A 22068-nucleotide genomic window follows, 5' to 3' on the forward strand; every position below is an offset into this window, starting at 1 on the left:
TATGAACCTTATCCCTTTTCAAGTTTTCAAGCACAAATAAAAGGTTATCTTTTTTCTTTTTCTAGGCATCCAAAGTGAGAACTTGCTCATTTTAATTATTGGCCACAATGTCTTCCTTTAGTCAGTCAGATCCCGATGCTATTTTACATGGAAACAACAGCAAACACAAACGGCACCTTCCGGCCGGGCACCTTCTAAGAGCTTTCCGGTCAGCAGCACTTGCAGGCACTCTTACTGCACAGGAGAGCTGAGGGCACTGAGGCTCAGGGGAGTTACACACAACAGTGGACCTGGCACTTAAACCAGGCAGTCGGGCTCCAGGTCCTGGGCTCTCAATCACCGCCATACTGCCTCTCTTAAAATAACACAAGAGAACTCTTTTTTTGTAGTTATTATTTTATGAAAAACAAAGCAAAATATGGGAATTTGAAGTTTCATTCCAGTAATCCCCATAGATTTTTACCTCATTTAAAAGTTATTTTATACACAGCTTTCAGAAACAGATTTGTTGTGCACTTATACCAACTTTTTCCAAATCCAATTAGTGCAGATCTATTTTAAATAAGCCTTAGAATCAGAATTGGTAATTTAAGTCATCTATTGAAAAACTGTTAAATCCATTTTGAGTGTTCTATTTCTTTACCTCAAACTACAGAATTAAACTATGTCCAGGTACAAATCAGTTTGAAAGTTCTCGAAAATTAATGAGCAAGTAATTTGTTTGTTCACTATTTAACTGTTACAGAACTGCAATAACCTTTGAAAGAAACGCTAGTAGTAAAATTCTGGACAATAAAGAGTATAAAACCAGACTGTTAGCAGGGGAGACAACAAAATGTAAGTTAGAAAATTCATAAACATACATTTATTCAGGAAATACAATTACTAGAGTCCTTGATATTTCAATGACCATTCCACGTTATAAAATATTCACGACATGTATTCTTTTAAATCTACACCAAGTCATGCTGACATTCTTTTCAGATAAACCATAGCCATTTCTTCCATTAAATGTGATAATATCCATTCAAATTGTAAACAAAGTACTCAAGCTAAACTACGTTAAGTACTTAAACAAAATAACTTTCAAAAATTTAGAAGACAATAATTTTTTTAAAACACATCTGAATTATTAAACCCCAAAGAACTAGGCCACTATAATCTAGCATATTGGTAAAGATAAAGTGGCCATGTTAAGACAGCACGTAATTATCAAGACATTATTTCTCACCTGCAATTTTTAAACATGTTTTCTCAAATAATAAACATTTATCTTTTTAAGTTTTAAAAAGGTAAAGGGAGCAGAAAGATGACAGACATTAAAAGTTTATGCTTAAACTATGGGCAGATTTTAATTTTTTTTAAAAGACTGTAATTATTTACCAAATAAAGAATGCCAAGTACCTTTTATTACTAAAGAAATTAAGAAATATAACCAAACATAATATTTCCTGCTACTTAATAGTAGCTATAAATTATTCTATTCTGATACTTCCAAACACAGTCCAGTGTGATTAGAGCATTTTATAAAGGGGAAAATTTATGGTTCTCAACCCTACGTGTCCTTCAGAACCACCGGGAAAGTTAAACACACACACACAAAATCTGGCCCCATACTCAGAAATTGTGATTTAGTTAGTGTAAGATGCGACTCAGGTATCAATCTTTTAAAGTTCTGCAGGGTGTACTAATATGGGTAAGATTCAGAACCACTGAGTCGACCCATTTTAAAATACCAAAGAATAAATGAAAACTGGGGAGAGGGGATAATTATAATTCACAAATAAAACACCTATTATACACTTACTATGTGCCTGATTATGTTCATGAATCATACTTTTCATTATAAATAAAAAAATCCCTTCATTTCCTCATGATACCAAACTACTACTGTACATCTTTGCCACTGAATGATTGAATTTTTCTATGGTCAGGGTTTAAAATTCTGGGAAAAATTATGAAAACTGTTTCAACAAAAACAAACTACTGCTACTCATGCTCAATAGTAACAAGCAAAACTACTGTATTTGGCTTCTTTAAGCTATCTTTATTTTAAGAATTATAAATAAGCGCCAACCCACACAAAGAACAGATTGTGGATTACTGTAGAAGAAAAAAAAATAGCTTACTCAACTTATTAAGTTTCAACACCAAAAAAGATTTAACTTGGCTGCAAGTTCTGAAATAGCTGAGATACTGAACCAGGAAGCTATAATTTATAATGAAATGTTGACACGCCCTTAAAAGCTACTGCAGCTGCAGCAATACTAAAATAAGGTTTCTTTAGGGTTTATTTACTCTGTAATGCAAGTATACGAGCATAACAATATTACTGTTTTTATATGCACCAATACCTCTCTTTAATATATAAAGCTCTACAACAAATACCTCTAATAATTTTACAATTAAATTAAATTAAGTCCATAATTCTTCTACACTACTTTGGTCTCAACATTTTAAAAACATCAATTAATTTTGAAAATATACAATTTAACAACATTCCTATCAATAACAAGCACATTTTGTAGTGGACTAAACAGACATTCAACCATGCAATCCAGTGTTCAATACCTAAATGATAAATAACAATGCTGATTGACTTTTATTCTGAAAAATCACTGAAAACTGGAATAATCTTTTAAGACCCACAGTGCTCACAAACATGCAGAAAAAGGTATACATTTCTAGTCTTCCTGAAGGAATGTTTCAAAATGCCCACTTTTTACACAGGTCTGAATTCCTCATATATTTTAAAGCATTGTCTTCCTTTTAGAACCCGTCACTTAAAAATCGTACAACTGTTCCTATAAATTGTTGACTGAAAATGAACCTCAACTCTTTAATTTCAGCCTTTAAAAAAAGCTCAGTCACAGTCTTTCACTGATAGCTGCCTCTCAGTAAAGCAGTGACATCCAGTGGACAACTGAAAGTACCTCTCAGCATTCCCATCATTGTATTTGAACCATAAACAAAGATCACATCTCTAAATCCAACCATTTTAATATGAGTAAGTTCTTATGAATACATCTCCTCATAATTCTATATATCTTAAATATATCCTTCTATAATCATCCTATTTAAAATCAATTCTTTAAACTGAGCTAGTAAGAACATGTAACTCTTGAAACTAGTGAGGTTAAAGTATTACTTATTCTTCTTTGCTTCTGCTATTTCCCACCACAAACTAAATGGCTCATCTCTAGGAATGGAAGGACCAAAATATAAGTAATATATTTAAATAGAAATGAATAACATTTTAAAATTTTTTGCAAAAGATGAAACCTGAACCTGTTTTTTGCATTTGTAGTTTGACATACTGTTGAATATAAACAGATCTAATCAGTAATGCTAAAAAACAATCTTCTTGGCTTGCTGCTCAAATATTATGAAAGAATACATATTTTAGCAATGATTGTTTCAGTGTTTAAAAACTTACTTTCATAAGTCAGTACAAATGAGTATTCACTATACATTATGTTTAAATAAAAGTAAAAAACTTCCACTGTGCTGAGTTATGATTTACCAATGATTATATATAATTGTGTGTGTGTTCAAAGTACAAAATGCAGCAGTGATGTTAACATTGACAGTGTAACAAACTGCTGTAGCTGAAACTGTCATTTCTTGGAAAACTATAAAGAAATTTTACAGGTTAAAAAAAAAAGAGTAAGCAAATAAAGAACTGGAGAACTGTTATTTTTAAATAAGCAGCAAAATGAAGAAAACTTTTTTCCCTAAAAAAAAAATAAGAATGTAAAAGTACATCTTAATATTTAAAAAGCATTTTTAAAAATCTATAACAACTTTATGACAAAATCTGCATTTGAAAAAGGCCTGTAAAAAGAGCAGGACAAAATTGCCCTCATCACCTTTTACTTTTTCTTGTCAGAAAAAAGTGTATGCATCTCTGGAACCACAAATGATTTTAAAATAGGCATTTATAAAATGGCAAGGAGCATTTCACGGGAAGTTTCTGTTTGTTTTTTACAATCACTGGCATTGCGGCCATCAGTAGGTCACAAGTAAAATTTCTCTAGCTAAAAGCAAAATGGAATATAAAGTTTTGAACTGCATTAGGTCTGTTGCCTGCGTTTGGCTGATCTCATTTTTTCAAAACGTGACTCCATTTCCTCTAAGACCTTCGGTGTGTACCGCACTACTAATTTAACCTTTCCCTGAGCTGCTTTTAGCAGTTCTACGGCTTTTTCATGATGCTCTCCTTCAACGCTCTAGAAAAAAAAAACACACACACACACAATTAATATCTAGGTTTTGTAACTCATTCAAAATGCAAAAATGTTTCAAATACATATAAGAAAACAGTTTAATGTATCATTTCAACACTATAAACCTATGAAATAACCTAGCTTTATCATTTTAATCATTTTAATATCCTCTGCTAAACCATATTCTGCTTGTAGGAACCGGTTTCTAAGATCCAAATAATTAGTGTAGCACTCTACATGCCCTATTATTCCACTAAGCCAAAAGTAAATCAAGAAATTGCCAGTCTTTGTTGTTGTTGTTAATCCTTACCCGAGGATATTTTTCCATTGATTTTTAGATAGACTGGAAAGGAGGGAGGGAGATAAAAAAGAAAACATCAATGTGAGAGAAATATCGAGGTGAGAGAGACACATTGATGTGAGAGAGATATATCCACTGGCTACCTCCCACAGGACCCTGACCGGGGCCAGGGATCAAACCTCCAACCCAGGTATGTGCCCTTGACTGGGAATCGAAACCAAGACCCTTAGGTCTTTGGGCTGATGCTCTAACTGCTGAACAGAGTAGCCAGGGCAAGAAATTGCCATTCTATAAGACTAAAATGAGGGGTAGACTTCTAATTTAACATACTGTCTTAACTATTAAAGAGCTTAATCACTTCATAAAAATCACACTAAGCATTGCTAATTTACATGGAAAAAAAGCAAAACACAATTAAAATGCTTTAACTTGTATTAATACGAAATAGTACTGCCTGGATTCCCCCAAGGGATTTCTTAACTACAAAGCTCACCCGCAACACACACATCTGTTTCTATAACTTATATACACCCCCAAGTGGTCACAACACATTACTACACATAGAAATAAAACACCCTTACCACTCCATTAACAGAAAGAAGTTGATCTCCTCTCTTGAGGCCCCCATGTCTATCAGCAATTCCTCCTGGAATTATTCTTGATATATATATTGGAGAGTTTTGTTCTTTGCCTCCCATAATATTGAATCCAAGGCCCTCTTCTGTTTTTGGTAGCTCAACAACTCGAGGATGAGAATGTCCTTCGCTGGCAGCAAATGCAGCAACAGTAGCCTGAAAAAAAAACTTTACATATTTAAAAATATGACCTTTGTTTACTTCAGCTCTCTAGTCTCTCTCTCTTTTTTTTTTTTATCCTCACCCGAGGACATTTTTCCATTTTTTGTTCAGGTAGAGTGGGAGGGAGAGAGAGGAACAGAGAGAGAGAGAGAGAAATATCGATGTGAAAGGAACACATCGAGTGGCTGCCACCCGCACAACCGACCAGGGCCGGGGACAAACTGCAACCGAGGTACGTGCCCTTAGCGGGAACCGAACCCGGGTCTCTCAGGACCGCAGGCCGACGCTCTAACCGCTGAGCCAAACCGGCCAGGGCTCTAGTCTCTTTTTGACTATCTTTGAGGTGCATACTTTTGATGTACCCACAAATTCACTGGCAGTTCTGAGGAGAAGGTAAGCTAAGAAAATGGTGTTTCGGAGAATATGGCTAGAAAGCATACCTTGGGGCAGTCCACCCAGTGCTCAGAACTTCTGTGCAGCGCTGGGCAAGCAGGCTTGCTGGGCAAATGAACACTGACACTGAAGAAGAGACCCTCTCCCCCAGCATGCCAGCAGTCTTGAGCTTGGGGGCTGGATAGCCCACCTCCATCGAGGGCCCTTGTGTAGGACGCGACCTACCTATATAACCTACAAGGAGGTAGGTGTCCTTATATGCAGTCTTTTGGCTACTATATACTATTTGTTCCTTACACTAAATAACTCATCAAGAAGTAACTCAGTATAGAGAAAAAGAGTACATATAAACATGAATGTCTTTCATTGCTTTAGTTATCTAGTTACTACGAAAACTCCACAGATGAAATAGAGCCACATATTTCGAGTTTTCAAATTTAGACTAATCTAGACTAAGTCTAACACACAGTTGAGATTTTTGGTTTCATTTTGCTTTTAAAGATAATCAAGTAATCTAGTACAATTTTCTGTGATGGATCAGGATGCATGAGCAAAAATGGGAAGGGGAGAAAGAAATTCAAGATTTGTTAAACATCACTGTTCTAGGCTCTGAAAGAGGTCTCATTTTACAGACCATGGAGCTAAGGCTCAGATATTCAGTAAGCTGTGAAGGTCATATAACTCAGGAATAATTAAAGCCAAGCTTCTATGGTTTCTACTCTGTCAAAATGCACTCACATGTTTAAGTGTTTGTATGCAACAGATAATCCAGTATTTCCATTTTTGAACCAGTAGCTATCAATGAAAAATTACCTAATAATTAATTCTAATATAAATCACTTACTGCTAATACTAACTTATTCTAACCATATATAATGGACACTGAGACCAATGCTGGAATTATTGAGGAAATCATCAGGACAGAAAGCATATAAAACCTGTACCTGCAGCTCTGAAGATATAATCTACTACTGACATGACCACATCTTTGCAGAGTTAAGGTAAAGGAAGCAAAGAGAAACCTGGAGAGCATCCCACCCAATGCTACTGTTTGTTTTCTGTTTGTGTGGTCTGAGGCAGGTAACTTAATGTGATGCTTCCTCACCAGTAATAAAACAATTCATACATCAAAACTTTGATGAGTATGTACATAAGCGATATAACTAAATATGTATATGTAAATAACTATGTATTACATGATATGTGTATGATTATTTGTGTGCAACTGTAATTTTAATGATCTAACCAGCATGATAGATTATCTTTTGTAAAGACAATAAAAAAGGTCCTATTTCTTAGTACTAGAAGTTGAATGTAGCTTGAAGGACATGTTAGTTTTCAAAACAAGGCTATCATGAACTTAATAGTTATATATTAAAAACCTCTAATTTTTAGAGAATTCTCTCACTTTTAGTAAATGAAAAGATTTACCTTTGCGGTCGCATTAGCTCTTACTTCAGGACTGCTGCTGATGTCCACAGTCTCATAGACGTGTTCATAGACCTGTAAAACCGGTCAGTGATTTTACTTATCAGAAAATACTGTGTTTGAGTTCTATGAAATGAATGTGTTAAATTGTAGGCAAAATTATGCATCTATGTAAAATATCTTTCTAATAGAAATTCCAAAAATGAGAGGGACAGATTCTAATGTTTTTCTATGTTTTCTTAAGAAATTCTGAACCCAAATTTCAGAGTATTATCTTACTTAACACGTTTTTAGTAAAATGAAATCCTGTGTACTCACCTCTCTTACAGCATTGCAGAATTCACTCTGAAGGACTCTTTGTAAAGCCTGAAGTTTCTGTGGTGGTACCTCTCCACTCCTTTGTAGTTTTTCCAACAATTCAATTGCTCTACAAATATCTAGAGTTAAACAAATACACACTGATAGATAATTTTCACTGAAGATTCTCTAAGTACCTATGTAACTGTATAGCAGATAGGATTCATTCCTTAAGGACTAACAAGAATATGAAAAACAGAGAGAAAAAAAGCATAAGAGTGTGAGCTCACGTGTGTTTGTATGTAGATGGGGAGTATGTATACACAAGGATGGGAATATAAAATCTGAGAAGAATGCAAAATTTTACAGTGGATTAGGAAGAAATACTGATGTTGCACATGTACAAAACCTGGGAAAAAGCACCTATGAGAGACAAGAAAACTGAATGGAAAATACTAAATGTCAAAGGAAAGAACTGAGGCTAAAAAATGTGATAGGCAAATAAACATTGTCTATGCTTCAGAGAAGCTGACAGTGTATCAGTAACTATTCAGTCAATAGAAATTTACATATCATTATTAGTAATCAAAGCACTGAACAGTATAAAACACTGTGCTAGTAAAAATCACTGTTCATTCCCCAAAGGAAAACACAATATACATGTAGATATGGACTATTCTATTACAGATGGAGTTAGTGGCAGAGACACATTTCTAACAATGGTATAAATGAATAAAATTAACTGGTCTGTTTTCAACTTAGAATCAAAACAGTGTTTTAATTAAGACAATCAAATACATGTTCACAAAATAGAAAAATAAAAACAATTAGTTTCTTCAATCTGGTCTCAATACTAGCTGGGTGATCTTGAGCAATTTCCTTAACCTCCCTGTGTCTGTTTCTCTACTGTAAAATGGAAACAAGAGTACCTTCCTTACAAGAATTACTTGATGAATAAACCAAACAATATATAGAAAAAGGTCTGGCATGTAGCAAGCATAAATGTCATGTTACATTTGGCACCAATTAATCATAAGAAATATTAAGGAATGGTACTCATTTATATAAATACATTAAGCATGTTAAGACAATTCTCATTGGGAAGTGTGAGGATAAGTGTTTTATGAATTAAGGCATTTTATGAGATTCAGAGTCATGTTACAACACTGTTAATGATTATCTTTACTTTGATTTTTTTCCCTTAACTGTTTTCATACCCCAGCGGAGTAGAGTACCTATTGTTCTATTATTCCTTGCCTCTTTTCAAGTGGAAGGACTAGAACTTTTTCTATATAGAATTAATATGGCCTTCTTTGAGTTTGCAGCTGGAAAACTAGGAATGAATGCAGTAAAGGAAAAAGCAGATTTTCCAATTTCACATAATAAAAGCTTAAATTGATGTTAATCAAAATCGATGGACACTTGATTTTCCTGATTCTGATATCTCACCACACTTGAATGGCTGGTGAATGGGGACTGCTGGTTCATCAATTATTTTAATTTACAGTTACAATATGCAGTTAAAAAACTGAAAAAAAGTAAAATACTTTTTTTATTCTCACCCGAGGACGTTTTTCCATTTTTTGTTCAGATAGAGTGGGAGGGGGAGAGAGAGAGAGAGAGAGAGAAACATCGATGTGAAAGGGACACACTTAGTGGTTGCCACCTGCACGACCCAACCAGGGCTAGAGACAAACTGCAACTGAGGTACATGCCCTTAGCAGGAACCGAACCCAGGTCTCTCTGGACCACAGGCCAACACTCTAACCACTGAGCCAAACCGGCCAGGGCGAAAAGTAAAATCCTCTTTACTGAACTTACACTGTACCTAACATGTTTAAATGTGTTCCACTGAATCATGTTTTGATGACTGAGAAGGAGTCCAGGGATCTTGATCATATGCACTGATTTCATACTGTAGGACTGTTGAGAATATTTAATTGAGTCTGTTAAACAGAATTATAAGTAAGAATCAGAGTGGAGGTAGTATTGACTTTATCCTGCTAAATGGCAACCGTTTATCCTGCTAAACGGCAACCATGAGTAATTCATTCTAAGGTGTTGAGCATTCTATAGTGGACTGAAAAGAACTCTGCAACAGCAGAAACCAAAACCACGACTATCAAAACTGAATGCCAGAGATTAAGTTTCACATTTTGTGCTGCATAAAAATACAAAAGGCTGCCCACATGTTAGAATCCTATAACTGGCTTTCAAAGAGAAACACTACTTCCGTTAACACCAAACAGCCCTGTTCCCATCTATAAAGCACAGTGCCACTGTGCTCAGGAGGAAGATGTCACAGGCCTAACTTAGTAAGTCTTCCCAGAGCCGCTACTTCTCTGTCAAAAATGATGCTTTAATTAATGGCCTGGTGGGCTGGAGGGAAACAACGATATTTATAGAGAGGCTAAAAGAGGGAACACCTTAAGGAATAAACAATGTTAAGTGTCCGTTTGTTTGTGTGACTACATGAGGAAAGATGCTTCTCCAAATACAGTAATTTAAAAAACAAATTCCTTTCTTAGAGCATAAGTTACTTAATATTCAGACTGCAATGGCAAATGTTAATACTTGCAAGGTATTTTCAATCTTCTAACTTAAACTGTTTACTACATACTAATATTCAAAATGTTTAGTTTGTACTTCTTGACTCTTAACCAATGACTTCTACTACAGGACTGCCAAAAAAAAAAAAAAATGCTTGAAATCGGTTGAAATAAAGAATTTGGGGAGGACAGAATGGAATGTTGAAAATCTGTAACAGGACCCTGACAGGGACATAACCATGTATCTTCACTGGCTTTTGAGCTTCTAATTCCTCGGCAGAACAGGTTTTATTTTCCTTGACAGTCGGCTCTAAATAGCAAGGAACCAGCCACGGTTTGCATTTGCAGGACTTGCAAAGGAGGAATAGGAGTGAACTTCCAACTATTTCACTATCCCCCACACTCTTCCTCCCAGCTCTGTAACCTTCCCGAGGCCAAATCGGCAGGACTGATTCTGAAGCGCCTCTCCGGGCCTGGGAGGGGCACCAAAGCCAGGAAACACTCCGGTACAAATAGAAGTGAGCTGGTGCCGAGTCCTGATGGAGTTTGTGTGCGTAACCGGCAGGAGGAGGGTCCCGCGGAGCGTGCCAGTGTCGGGGCAGGGTGCGGTTCGTGGGTGAAGGTGGGGACCGGGTGTGCACCCACAAACACGGGCTGAGCCTGTGGCCCGTCCGAACGGGGCGTGTGATGTTTCCCGGGCTGACAAGTGTCCGACCGCCGCGACCGCGGTGCCCACCCAGGGAGCGCGTGCGCAGCGTGTGCGCGCTCGCGGACAGGTGGCGTTCAACTGTGCAGTGCCCCGGGGAGGCTGTGACCCACGCGGGGTCTGGGATCCGTCAAGAGACCCTGGGGCTGGGCGCTGACGGGCGCCAGCGTGAGGGGCCGCCTGGCTCCGATCGCGGAGCCTGTCCTCCTCCCCTCGGCGACACGGCCGTCTCCACCCCTCCGCCCTCTTCGTCCGGGCAGCGCCGCACTCACCCCTCTCCAGCCGCACGGGTTCCCCCAGCGCCGCCATCTTCTCCCGTTGCCTGCAGACCCACAGGAAGTGACGGCTGAGGGGCTGCGGCGAGGGGCGGGGCCTCGCGGAGTCGGGAGGGCGAAGGCCGGCCAGTATCGCGAGAGGCGGGGCCGCGGACCAGGGTCACCTGGGGGGGCGGGGTACCGAGCGTGGATGCCGAAGGTCGGTCTTCTGCCTCACCTAGCCAGCCGAAGGTTCTCGAATACGCAGCCTCGCGGTGGAGAAGAACCCCTTTCCCGCCCCTTCTCCCTGCCGCTGATTCAAGCCGTGTTCCCAGCTCCGCCATTGGTGGTTCTCTGCTCCCTTGGCCACTTTCGGCCTCAGTCCCCCTCCGTGTGACAAAGACTCCGGTCTCCAAGGTCCTTGTACTGAAACTCCGGGGTAAGGTGACACTTAGGTGTAAACAGGATAAGTTAAGCATTACTTTAATTTTAAAATTCCAAGGCGTGAATCTTCCCTACAAATCCGCGAGTGAAGGTGAAGAGGACAAAAGTCATGAAACACACCCGAGTGACCAAGAGAACAAGGTACTTGGGTGCACCACGGAGTCGTTTTCAAAAGTCGATCTAGAATCCTATGTAAATGAAATACTATGAAGCAAAGGATATTCTATGTGCATTACAGATGTTTAGGGCCACTTTCGAAAATTTCATGAGCCAAAAAAAATCTTTGGTCCTGAATTTAAATGAAATAAGACTTTGCCCAGTATTTAAATTCTCCGAACATGTATTCAAGACCGAGTCTGGGCTGACATGTCAAGTGCCCTTACACACAGGCATTCAGCACCCACGACAGAATTATCTTGCACACTCTCACCCTTGCTCCTGGCCCACCTTTTCCGTTCAGTGTAATAGTTTCCTCCAATCCACCACAGATGTCACCACTGTACTCCCCACCCTTAGATTCTGATTTCATCGTCAAAGGTTTCTGTTCAGAAATGGTCAATGGGTTTCTACATTTTTGATTTCTACATACTTCGTATTCTGACCCTAACTCATCCACCTGACCTGATTTCTATTATCCCCCATGTGCTACCACCGCTCACTGAGGTGGTACAATAGTTCCCCTTTAGCTGCGGGGTCCCTTTCCCTGGTTTCAGCTACTGGCATTCAACCACAGTCCAAAAACATTAAATGGAAAACTCCAGAAGTAAATAATTCATAAGTTTTCAATTGTGTACTATTCTGAGAAGCATGAAATCTCCAGTTGTCTTGCTCAGTCCCACTTGGGAGGTGAATCATCCATCGTTTGTCCAGCATCTCCATGCTGTATGCTTCTCCCCCCACCCCCACTGGTCACGCTGTAGCCTTCTCAGTGATCAGATCATTGTCCTGGTGTCACTGCGTTTGAGTTCAAGTCACCCTTATTTTCTTGATAATGGCCCCAAAGCGCAAGAATAGTGATGCTGGCAATTCGGACCTGCCAAAGAGAGCCATAAAATGTTTTCTTTAACTGGAAACGTGAAGGTTCTTGATTTACTATTGAATGAAAATCATATACTGAGGTCGCTAAGATCTGTGGTAAGAACAAATTTTCTATCTGCAAAATTGGGAAGAAGGAAAAATAAATTTGCGCTAGGTTTGCGGTTGCACCTCATCCTGCACAAGTTATGGCCACAATGCGTGTGATAAGATGGAAAAGGCTTTACATTTGTGAGTGGAAGACATGAACAGAAATCATTCTGATTGATGGCAGCGTGTTGTGCCAGAAAGCATTGAGTCTATGTGAAGACTTCAGCAAGAGATCCCCTGAAATGAATTACACCAAGCCATTTACAGCGGGTAAGGGATGGTTCCACAGATTCAGAAATAGGCATTGTATCATCTCACATCACCATGAGAAGAAGGGTGAGTACTGTATAATACGATTTTGAGAGAGAGAGAGAGGCAGAGATCACTTTTACATAACTTGTATTACAGTGTGTTGTAACTATTCTTAGTTATTAATCTCTCACAGTGCCTAAGTAATAAACTAAACATAGGTATGTATGAATAGGAAAAAACAGTATATATAGAGCTTGGTACTATCTGTGGTTTCAGGCATCCACTGGGAGTGTTGGAATGTATCCCCCATGGATAAATGGAGACTACTCATGTTTATTCTTGCTTCCAGTCTTCATTTAAGTTGTTCTTACATTGAATGAGTTTCTTCATCTTCTCCAATTCTCTAAACTGTACACATCCTCAAACTGAACTCATCCTTCAGGTCCCTGCTAAAGATGTGAGACTCCTATTAAGGTTCCTTTTCTCCATACTGCTTCCCCTCTTGGTCCCTGATGGTCCTTATACCCTGCAATAGCACTCATGTGCTTTCCTCTTATTCACTGGTCTGCCACAAGAGTATTGAAGAAATGCTTATCAAATGGCTGATGTCTACCAGGTGCCTTGCTAAGAACTGAGAGTACCATATAGAGCTAGACAAATGCAGACATCACCCTTATTTTGTCAAATACATTCTTTTAACCATCCTCCAACTCCACTCCTTTGATAACTCCATGTACATGTACATTCTGCTGCCTGACATTGTCTTACAGCTCATGGATGCTCTGTTCTGTTCATTTTATGTTTTTTTTTTTTTTTTTTTTTTTATCCTCACCAGAGGACATTTTCCCATTTTTTTGTTCAGGTAGAGTGGGAGGGAGAGAGAGGAACAGAGAGAGAGAGAAACATCGATGTGAAAGGAACACATCGAGTGGCTGCCACCCGCACGACCCACCAGGGCCGGGGACAAACTGCAACCGAGGTACGTGCCCTTAGCGGGAACCGAACCCAGGTCTCTCAGGACCGCAGGTCGACACTCTAACCGCTGAGCCAAACTGGCCAGGGCCATTTTATGTTTTTTTTTTTCAACATATAATATTCTCTTAATTCCATCTAGTTCATTTTTTCCTCAATTTTTATTTATTTTTGTTACAGAGGTTTCTCCTCCCTCCCCCCAGACGCCCTTCTCCCAACCGCCCACCCCCCCAGCATTGTTGTCTCTGTCCACTTGTTATGCATACATGCATATAAGTTCTTTGGTTTATCTCATCCATCCCTCCCACACCCCTACCCTGAGGTTTGTCAGTCTGAACCATATTCCTTTCTATGTCTCTGGGTCTATTTTGTTCATTATATTCCACAAATAAGTGAGATCATATGGTACTTGTGTTTCTCTGATTGGCTTATTTTGCTTAACATAATGCTCTCCAGGTCCCTCCATGTCGTCTCATCAGGTAAGAGATCTTTCTTTCTTACAGCTGCATAGTATTCCATTGTATATATGTACCATAGCTATTTTATCCACTCATCTATTGATGGATACTTGGGCTGTTTCCAGATCTTAGCAATTGTAAATAGTGCTATGAACATAGGGGTACATATATTCTTTCTGATTGGTGTTTCAGGCTTCTTAGGATATATTCTTAGAGGTGGGATCACTGGGTCAAATGGTAGATCAATTTTTAATTTTTTGAAGAAATACTATACTGTTTTCCATAGTGGCTGCACCAGTCTGCATTCCCACCAGCAGTGTACCAGAGTTCCCTTTTCTGCACCCTCTCCAGCACTTGTTGTTTGAGGATTTGTTGATGGCAGCCATTCTGGCAGGTGTGAGGTGATGCCTCATAGTTACTTTAATTTGCATCTCACTAATGATTATTGCCATTGAGCATTTTTTCATATGTCTCTTGGCCATTTGTATGTCCTTTTTGGAGAGGTGTCTATTTAGGTCCTCTGCCCATTTTTTAATTGGGTTATCTGTCTTCCTTTTGTTGAGTTTTATGAGCAGTCTATATATTTTGGAAATTAACCCCTTATCTGATGTATCATTGGCAGTTATGCTCTCTCATATAGTGGGTTCCCTTTCCATTTTAATGGTTGTTTCTTTTGTTGTGCAGAAGCTTTTTAGTTTGATGTAGTCCCATGTGTTAATTTTTTCTTTTGTTTCTCTTGCCTTAGGCCTGTATCAGTGAAAATTCTGCTGAGTGTGAGTCTGAAATTTTGTTGCCTGTATTTTCTTCTAGAATTTTTATGGATTCATGAGTCACATTTAAGTCTTTTATCCATTTTGAGTTTATTTTTGTTTATGGTGTAAATTGGTGGTCTAGTTTCATTTTTTTGCATGTAGCTGTCCAATTTTCCCAACACCATTTAGTAAAAAGACTGTCTTGACTCCACTGTATGCTCTTGCCACCTTTGTCAAATATTAATTGAGCATAATGTCTTAGGTCAACTTCTGGATTCTCTGTTTTGTTCCATTGATCTATATGCCTGTTCTTGTGCCAGTATCAGGCTGTTTTGATTATAATGGCTTTGTAGTATAGTCTGCTATTTAGTATTGTGATCCCTGCTACTTTGTCCTCCTTTTTCAAGATTGCTGTGGCTATTTGGGGTCTTTTTGGTTCCATATGAACTTCTAAAGTATTTGTTCTAGTTCTATGAAATATGTCATTGGTATTTTGATGGGGATCGCATTGAATCTATAGATTGTTTTGGGTAGTATGGGTATTTTAATGATAGTAATTCTTCCAATCCATGAACAAGGTATGTGCTCCACTTTTTTATATCTTCCTGTATTTCTTTTTTCAATGTCTTGTAGTTTTCTGCAAATAGGTCCTTTACTTCTTTGGTTAAGTTTATTCCTAGGTATTTTAATTTTTTTGTTGCAATGGTAAATGGGATTGTTTTTTTAGTTTCTCTTTCTGTGAGTTTATTATTGGTGTATGAGAATGCCATCGATTTCTTGATGTCAATTTTGTATCCTGCTACTTTGCCACATTTGTTGATTAAATCGAGTAGATTTTTGATGGAGCCTGTAGGGTTTTCTGTGTACAATATTATGTCATCTGCAAATAATGACAGTTTTACTTTCTTTTTTCTAGTTTGGATCCTTTTTATGTTTTCTTCATGTCTAATTGCTGTGGCTAAGACTTCCAGTAATATGTTAAATAAGAGTGGAGAAAGTGGGCATCCCTGTCTTGCTGTTCTTAAGGGAAATGCTTTTAGTTTTTGCCCATTGAGTATAATGTTGGCTGTAGCTCTTTCATATATGGCCTTTATTATGTTGAGATACGATCCCTCTATTCCCACATTGCTGAGTTTTTTTTTTTTTTTATCAGAACTGGGTGCTAGATTTTGTCGAATGGTTTTTTAGCATCTATTGATATGCTCATGTGGTTTTTATCTTTTATTTTGTTTATGTGGTGTGTCACGTTTATTGATTTGCGAATATTGTACCAGCCTTGCATCCCTGGGATGAATCCCATTTGGTCATGGTGAATAATTTTTTTAAATGTATTGCTGGATCCTATTTGCTAATATTTTGTTAAGGATTTTGGCATCTATGTTGATCTGGAATATTGGCCTGTAGTTTTTTTTTCTTTGCAGTGTCTTTATCTGGTTTTGGAATTAGAATTATGCTGGCCTCATAAAATGAGTTTGGAAGTCTTTCTTCTTCTTGGATTTTTTGGACTAGTTTGACGAGAATGTGTGTTAGTTCTTCTTTGAATGTTCGGTAAAACTCACCTGTGAAGTTGTCCAGGCCCAGGCTTTTGTTTGCTGGGAGAGTCTTGATTACATCTTCAATTTCCTTAGTTGTTATTTGTCTTTTCAAGCTTTCTATCTCTTCCTGGTTCAGTTTTGGGATGCTAAGTGTTTCTAGAAATTTTTCCATTTCACTTAGATTATCTAATTTTTTTGTCCAAGTAGGTTGCCATATAATTGTTCATAGTATTTGTTAATGATCCTCTGTATTTCTGTGGTATCAGTTGTTACATTTCCTCTTTTGTTTCTGATTTTATTTGTGTCCTCTCTCTTTGTTTCTTGATGAGTCTTGTTAAGGGTCCATCAATCTTGTTTATCTTTTCAAAAAACCTACTCTTTGTTTCATTGATCTTTTGATTTTTTTTTTGGTCTCTATGTCATTTATTTCTGCTTGGATCTTTACTATTTCTTTCCTTCTACTTGCTCTGGGTTTTTCTTCTAGTTTGCTTTCTAGTTATTTAAGTTGTGAGGTTAGATAGTCAGTTAGAAATTTTTCTTGTTTCTTGAGGTAGGTCTGTAGTGCTATGAACTTCCCTCTCAGGACTGGTTTCACTGTGCCCCATAGATTTTGTGTTGTTGTGTGTTCATTTTCATTGGTTTCCAGGAAGTTTTTAATTTCTTCCTTGATCTCCTTGGTAACCCATTCATTGTTTAATAACATGCTATTTAGCCTTCATGTGTTCAAATGTCTTTGCCTATTTTTGTTGTAATTGATTTCTAGTTTCAAGCCATTGTGTTCTGAGTAGATGCTTGATATGATTTCAGTCTTCTTGAACTTGTACTTAGTTCGTGTCCTTACATGTGGTCTATCTTTGAGAATGCCCCATGTGCACTTCAGAAGAATACTAATTCTGCCATTTTTGGGTATAATTCTCTGTAGATATCTATTAAATCCATTTGATCTAGTGCATTATTTAGAGTCTCTGTTTCCTTGTTAATTTATTGTCTAGAGCAGTGGTTCTCAACCTTCCTAATGCCGTGACCCTTTAATACAGTTTTTCATGTTGTGGTGACCCCCAACCATAAAATTATTTTTGTTGCTACTTCATAACTGTAATTTTGCTCCTGTTATCAATCGTAATGTAAATATATGATATGCAGGATGTATTTTCATTGCTACAAATTGAACAGAATTAAAACATAGTGATTAATCACAAAACAATATGTAATTATATATTATGAAAACTTAATTTTTAATTACAAATAAATGAAATTCTGTCTTGAAGCATAGTGTAGAATGGGTAACAGTCTTTCTATAACAACAGTAAACTACATTGCTACATTTTGCAACAGTATGTGTAAAAAGCCGATGTCAATGGGAAGGTTGAAATTGCTTCTTTCTCACCAGATCAGAAATTCTTGGGGCAGTCTTTGCAAGAACACGATGAAGATCATCTTCCACAACAAGTCTACTTCTGTATTTAAACTTTATAACCAAAAAGCTGGAAAACCCTGTTTCACAAAAATATGTTGTTGGAAATGGAAGAAGAAGGCACAACACAGTCTCAGACAGAACAGGACATGGCTGCAAACACTTGATCCAGAATTTTGTAACTGGCATTGTAGAGAAATCAGTTCTCACTGTTTTGCTGTTAATAAGTTCAATGAACTCCTCTTGTGCTATCTTAGGAACATCTTCAACTTTGATTGTGAATGGGCTTCTGGCAAGTGCAAATGGGGTGTCAGGTAGATTTGGAAAGTACAATGAAATTTTGTCTGCAAGCATGTGCAAGTGTTCTTTTACAGACATTATCATCATAATTCTTTTGTCTGGTTCAATGTCATGCTCCTGGAAGAAAGCAGATAAGGTAGGCAACATGTAAATTTTATTTTCATCCAATTTTTTTTTGCCAAAGCTGAAGTTTCATTTGGAATGATCGGATCTTTTCAGACAAATCAAGGCATGTTGCATTTGGTCCTTGCAGTGATAATTTAACTCACTCAAGATGGCAAAGATGTTAACCAAGTAAGCAATTTTCACTTTTATTGCTGAAAAGTGCTTTGAACTGCGGTCTTGCTTTCTGATTAAAAAACATTTTGAGTTCATCACGAAGCTCAACAACACATTTTAAAACTTCCTGTCGACAACCATCTCACTTCAGTGTGAAATAGCAGAGCATTGTTTGGTGCATCCAACTCACTGCACAGTTGTGAAAACAGTTGACTGTTTAAACTGCTCACCTTTACAAAATTGATAGAACTTAGGACACTTTTCATTACTTCTTGTAACTCCTGTGGCAGCATCTTGTTGCTAATATTTGCTGATGAATCATAAAGGGAGTTCTGATGACTTTTGGTGACTCATTCAGTACCAAACGTTGAAATCCAGATTGACATCCTGGCATAGCTGGAGCACCCTCCGTGCAAACACCACAAATCTTTCCCCAAGAGATCTTATGCCCTTTCAGAAATGAACCAACTGTGTCAAATACATCACGTGTAGTAGTTATCATCTCAAGAGGTTTGCAAAAAAGAAACTTATCTTTAAAGTCACTATCATTAATACACCTCACGTAAACCAGTATCTGTGAACAGTTTGCAACATCTGTAGATTCATCAAGCTGGATGCTAAATATTGGAAATGGAGCAGATCTAATTTCCTGTATTACCTGATCGAGAATATCAGCAGACATGTCATCTATTCTTCTGTAGACAGTGTTGTTAGATAAGGAAATTGTACTCAATTTTGTAACAAATTCGTCTCTGATCATAACTCGAACAATGTCTTTGGCCACTGGCAACAGTAAATCCTCAGCAATGGTGTGAGGTTTCGTAGCTCTGGCAATTCTGAGTGACACCAAATATGAAGCTTCAACGGCTGCTATGTTTTGTTTGTGGTACTTGCCACCAGTGTCAAGTCTAGCTTTCTTGAGTCCATCAGCTTTGCTTCTAAAATAGTTGGTATTCTTGCCAGAAAGCTCGATGCTTACTATAAAAATGGCGCTTTAGTTTGCTCAGCTTCATAGATTCGGTTGATAGAACTTCACAACAAATAACACATTGTGGTTTCTCAATTCCTGCTGTAATTATTGAGGTAAAACAATACTGTAAAAAATCCTCACTATATTTTTTTTTATTAAAGTTTTTCTCTACATGATCCATTGTCATGGGATGGTTTGTTAATGAAAATAATATATAATAATAGCTTTAATAATACAAAAGATGATACATAACGTAGTTGATACAGTTCATTAGTTTCCTATGATTTACCATTCTCTGTGTGTGTGTTTTTTTTAACATACCTGTTACTATCACAAGGGGGCAGTATTCACATCAACCACAGCTCAATATAAAAAGACCGATGAGCATCCAGATTAAGTTCCCATGGTACAGATATATATATATTTTTTGCAGTAGTTGATGATTTCACAGTACATGATTTTATATTTACCCAGTAATTATAATTCATGAAGTATCGTTTTACCTGCAATACTGCTGCTTTCAACACAGTAGCTGATTTTAACAGAGTAGCTGCTTTCTACACAGTAGCTGTTCTCTACACATGTGTGACTGATCTGCATAAGTACATTATGGCGCCAACCCTGTCACATACACCTGTATTTGTACGGGGTGTATGTGATGGGGTTGGCACAATGATATCATTATGCCAGGTACTTGTATGTGGTCGTATCTGTATGTGGGCATATCTGCATGTGGGCAGACCGCCTGGAGATGGATAGAGGAGTGGTGTCTCAGTTCCTAAGACCATCAGAAATACATGTTTTCTGAAGGTCTTAGGCAACCCCTGTGAAAGGGTCGTTCAATCCCCAAAGGGGTCGTGACCCACAGGTTGACAACCGCTGGTCTGGAGGATCTATCCAGTGATGTCAGCAGGGTGTTAAAGTCCCCTGCTATGATTATATTGCTGTTGATTTCTCCTTTGAAGTCATCCATAAGTTTTTAAATATATTTTGGTGCTCCTGTATTGGGTGCATATATGTTTATCAAGGTTATATCTTCCTGTTGGCTAGATCCTTTCAGTATTAGGTAGTGGCCTTCTTTTTCTCTGGTTATGGCCTTCATTTTGAAATCTATTTTATCAGATATGAGTATTGCTACCCCAGCTTTTTTTTTCCTTTCTGTTTGCTTGGAAGAGTTTTTTCCATCCCTTCACTTTCAACCTATGTGAGTCTTTTGTTGTGAGGTGGGTCTCTTGTAAACAACGTATATATGAGTCATGCTTTCTTATCTAATCATCTACTCTGTCTTTTGATTGGAGCAGTCAATTCATTTACATTTAAGGGTATTGTTGATATGTACTTATTTGTTGCCATTTTTGTTTATTATGGTTATATATTTTTTCTTATTTCTTCTACTAATTACAGCAGTCCTTTTAACATTTATTGCAGTGCTAGTTTGGTGCTAATATATTTCCTTAGTCTTTTTTTGTCTGAGAAGTGCTTCTGTTTTGAATGATAGCCTTGCTGGATAGAATAGTCTTGGACTCAGATCTTTGTTTTTTATTACCTTGATTACTTCATGCCATTCCCTACTGGCCTGTAGTCTTTCTGTTGAGAAGTCAGTTGATAGCCTTATGGAGGTTCCTTTGTAGGTAATCTGTTGCTTATCTCTTGCTGCCTTTAGGATTATCTCTTTGTCTTTAATTTTTGGCATTTTGATTACTATGTGTCTTGGTGTGGACCTGTTTGGGTTTTTCTTACTTGGGGCTCTCTGTGCTTCTTGAACTTGAATGCCTTTTTTCTTCACCAAGTTAGGGAAGTTTTGTGTCACTATTTCTTCAAATATATCCTCTAACCCTTGCTCATTTTCTTCTTCTTCTAGAACTCCTATGATGCAGATGTTGTTACAGTTCTGTTGTCCCACTGTTTTCTTAAGCTGTCTTCCTGTTTTTCAATTGTTTTTTCTTTTTGGTTTTCTGATTGGGCGATTTTTTCTACCATTTTCTAATACACTGATCTGGTCCTCAGCTTCCTCTACTCTGCTGGGTATTCCTTCCATTGTGTTCTTTATTTCTGCTGTGTCATTCTTCATTTCCACTTGGTTGGTTTTCAATGTTTCTATATCTTTATGCATGCTGTTGAGCTTCCTCATTATCATCACTCTGAACTCTACCTCTGATACCTTTCTTAATTGCATTTTATTTACAGTCAACCCTCGCCACTTTGTGCTTTGACTTTCATGGCTTCACTCTATCGCATTTTTTTCAAATACTATGTTGGAAAAAAACACGATAGAGTGAAGCCGCAAAAGTTGAAGTGCAAAGTGGTGAGGGATGACTGTGTATAAATAAAGAATCCTACTTCGTGGAAATTCATTTATCACAGTACAATCTGGAACTGATTAACCATGATAAACAAGGGCAGACTGTATCTTGATTTCAGTAGAGTTCTCTTGTTCTTCCATTTGGGGTTTGTTTTTTTGTCTTGTTCTTTCATTTGGGGTTTGTTTCTTTGTTTCACTATTTTGGCTGTCTCAGGTTTTGGAGCCTGCCAAATTTTCCCTGTGGGTGTTGGTGATCTGCTGGTTGTGTCTCCCTCTACAGGATTTGGATGAGTGTGGGAGGACCCACTTTAAAC

At 37.8% G+C, this 22068-nt stretch overlaps 1 protein-coding gene across 1 annotated transcript; it reads right to left on the minus strand.

Moving 5' to 3' along the window:
- Positions 1-850: 850 nt before the first annotated feature.
- Positions 851-11021, minus strand: LIN7C (lin-7 homolog C, crumbs cell polarity complex component). Its single transcript, XM_036259430.1, has 5 exons — positions 10970-11021; positions 7464-7582; positions 7149-7220; positions 5109-5318; positions 851-4229 (listed from the first exon to the last, which is right to left on the minus strand). Exons 1-5 carry the CDS (start codon positions 11004-11006, stop codon positions 4074-4076), a joined length of 594 nt encoding a protein of 197 aa, XP_036115323.1. The 5' UTR covers positions 11007-11021; the 3' UTR covers positions 851-4073.
- Between the last annotated feature and the right edge of the window lie 11047 nt (positions 11022-22068).

The sequence above is a fragment of the Molossus molossus genome, unplaced genomic scaffold (genome assembly GCF_014108415.1).
Source record: "Molossus molossus isolate mMolMol1 unplaced genomic scaffold, mMolMol1.p scaffold_m16_p_13, whole genome shotgun sequence".
Taxonomy (NCBI): Eukaryota; Metazoa; Chordata; class Mammalia; order Chiroptera; family Molossidae; genus Molossus; species Molossus molossus.

What these genes read in the sequence shown, in the direction of transcription:
- LIN7C (XM_036259430.1), bottom strand. Translation starts at nt 11,006, where the DNA reads ATGGCGGCGCTGGGGGAACCCGTGCGGCTGGAGAGGG. An exon ending in TCTGCAATGCTGTAAGAGAG is followed by an intron (nt 7,221 to 7,463) that starts GTGAGTACACAG and finishes CCGGTTTTACAG; the next exon opens with GTCTATGAACACGTCTATGA. An exon ending in TTCTTTCTGTTAATGGAGTG is followed by an intron (nt 4,230 to 5,108) that starts GTAAGGGTGTTT and finishes TTTTTTTTCTAG; the next exon opens with AGCGTTGAAGGAGAGCATCA.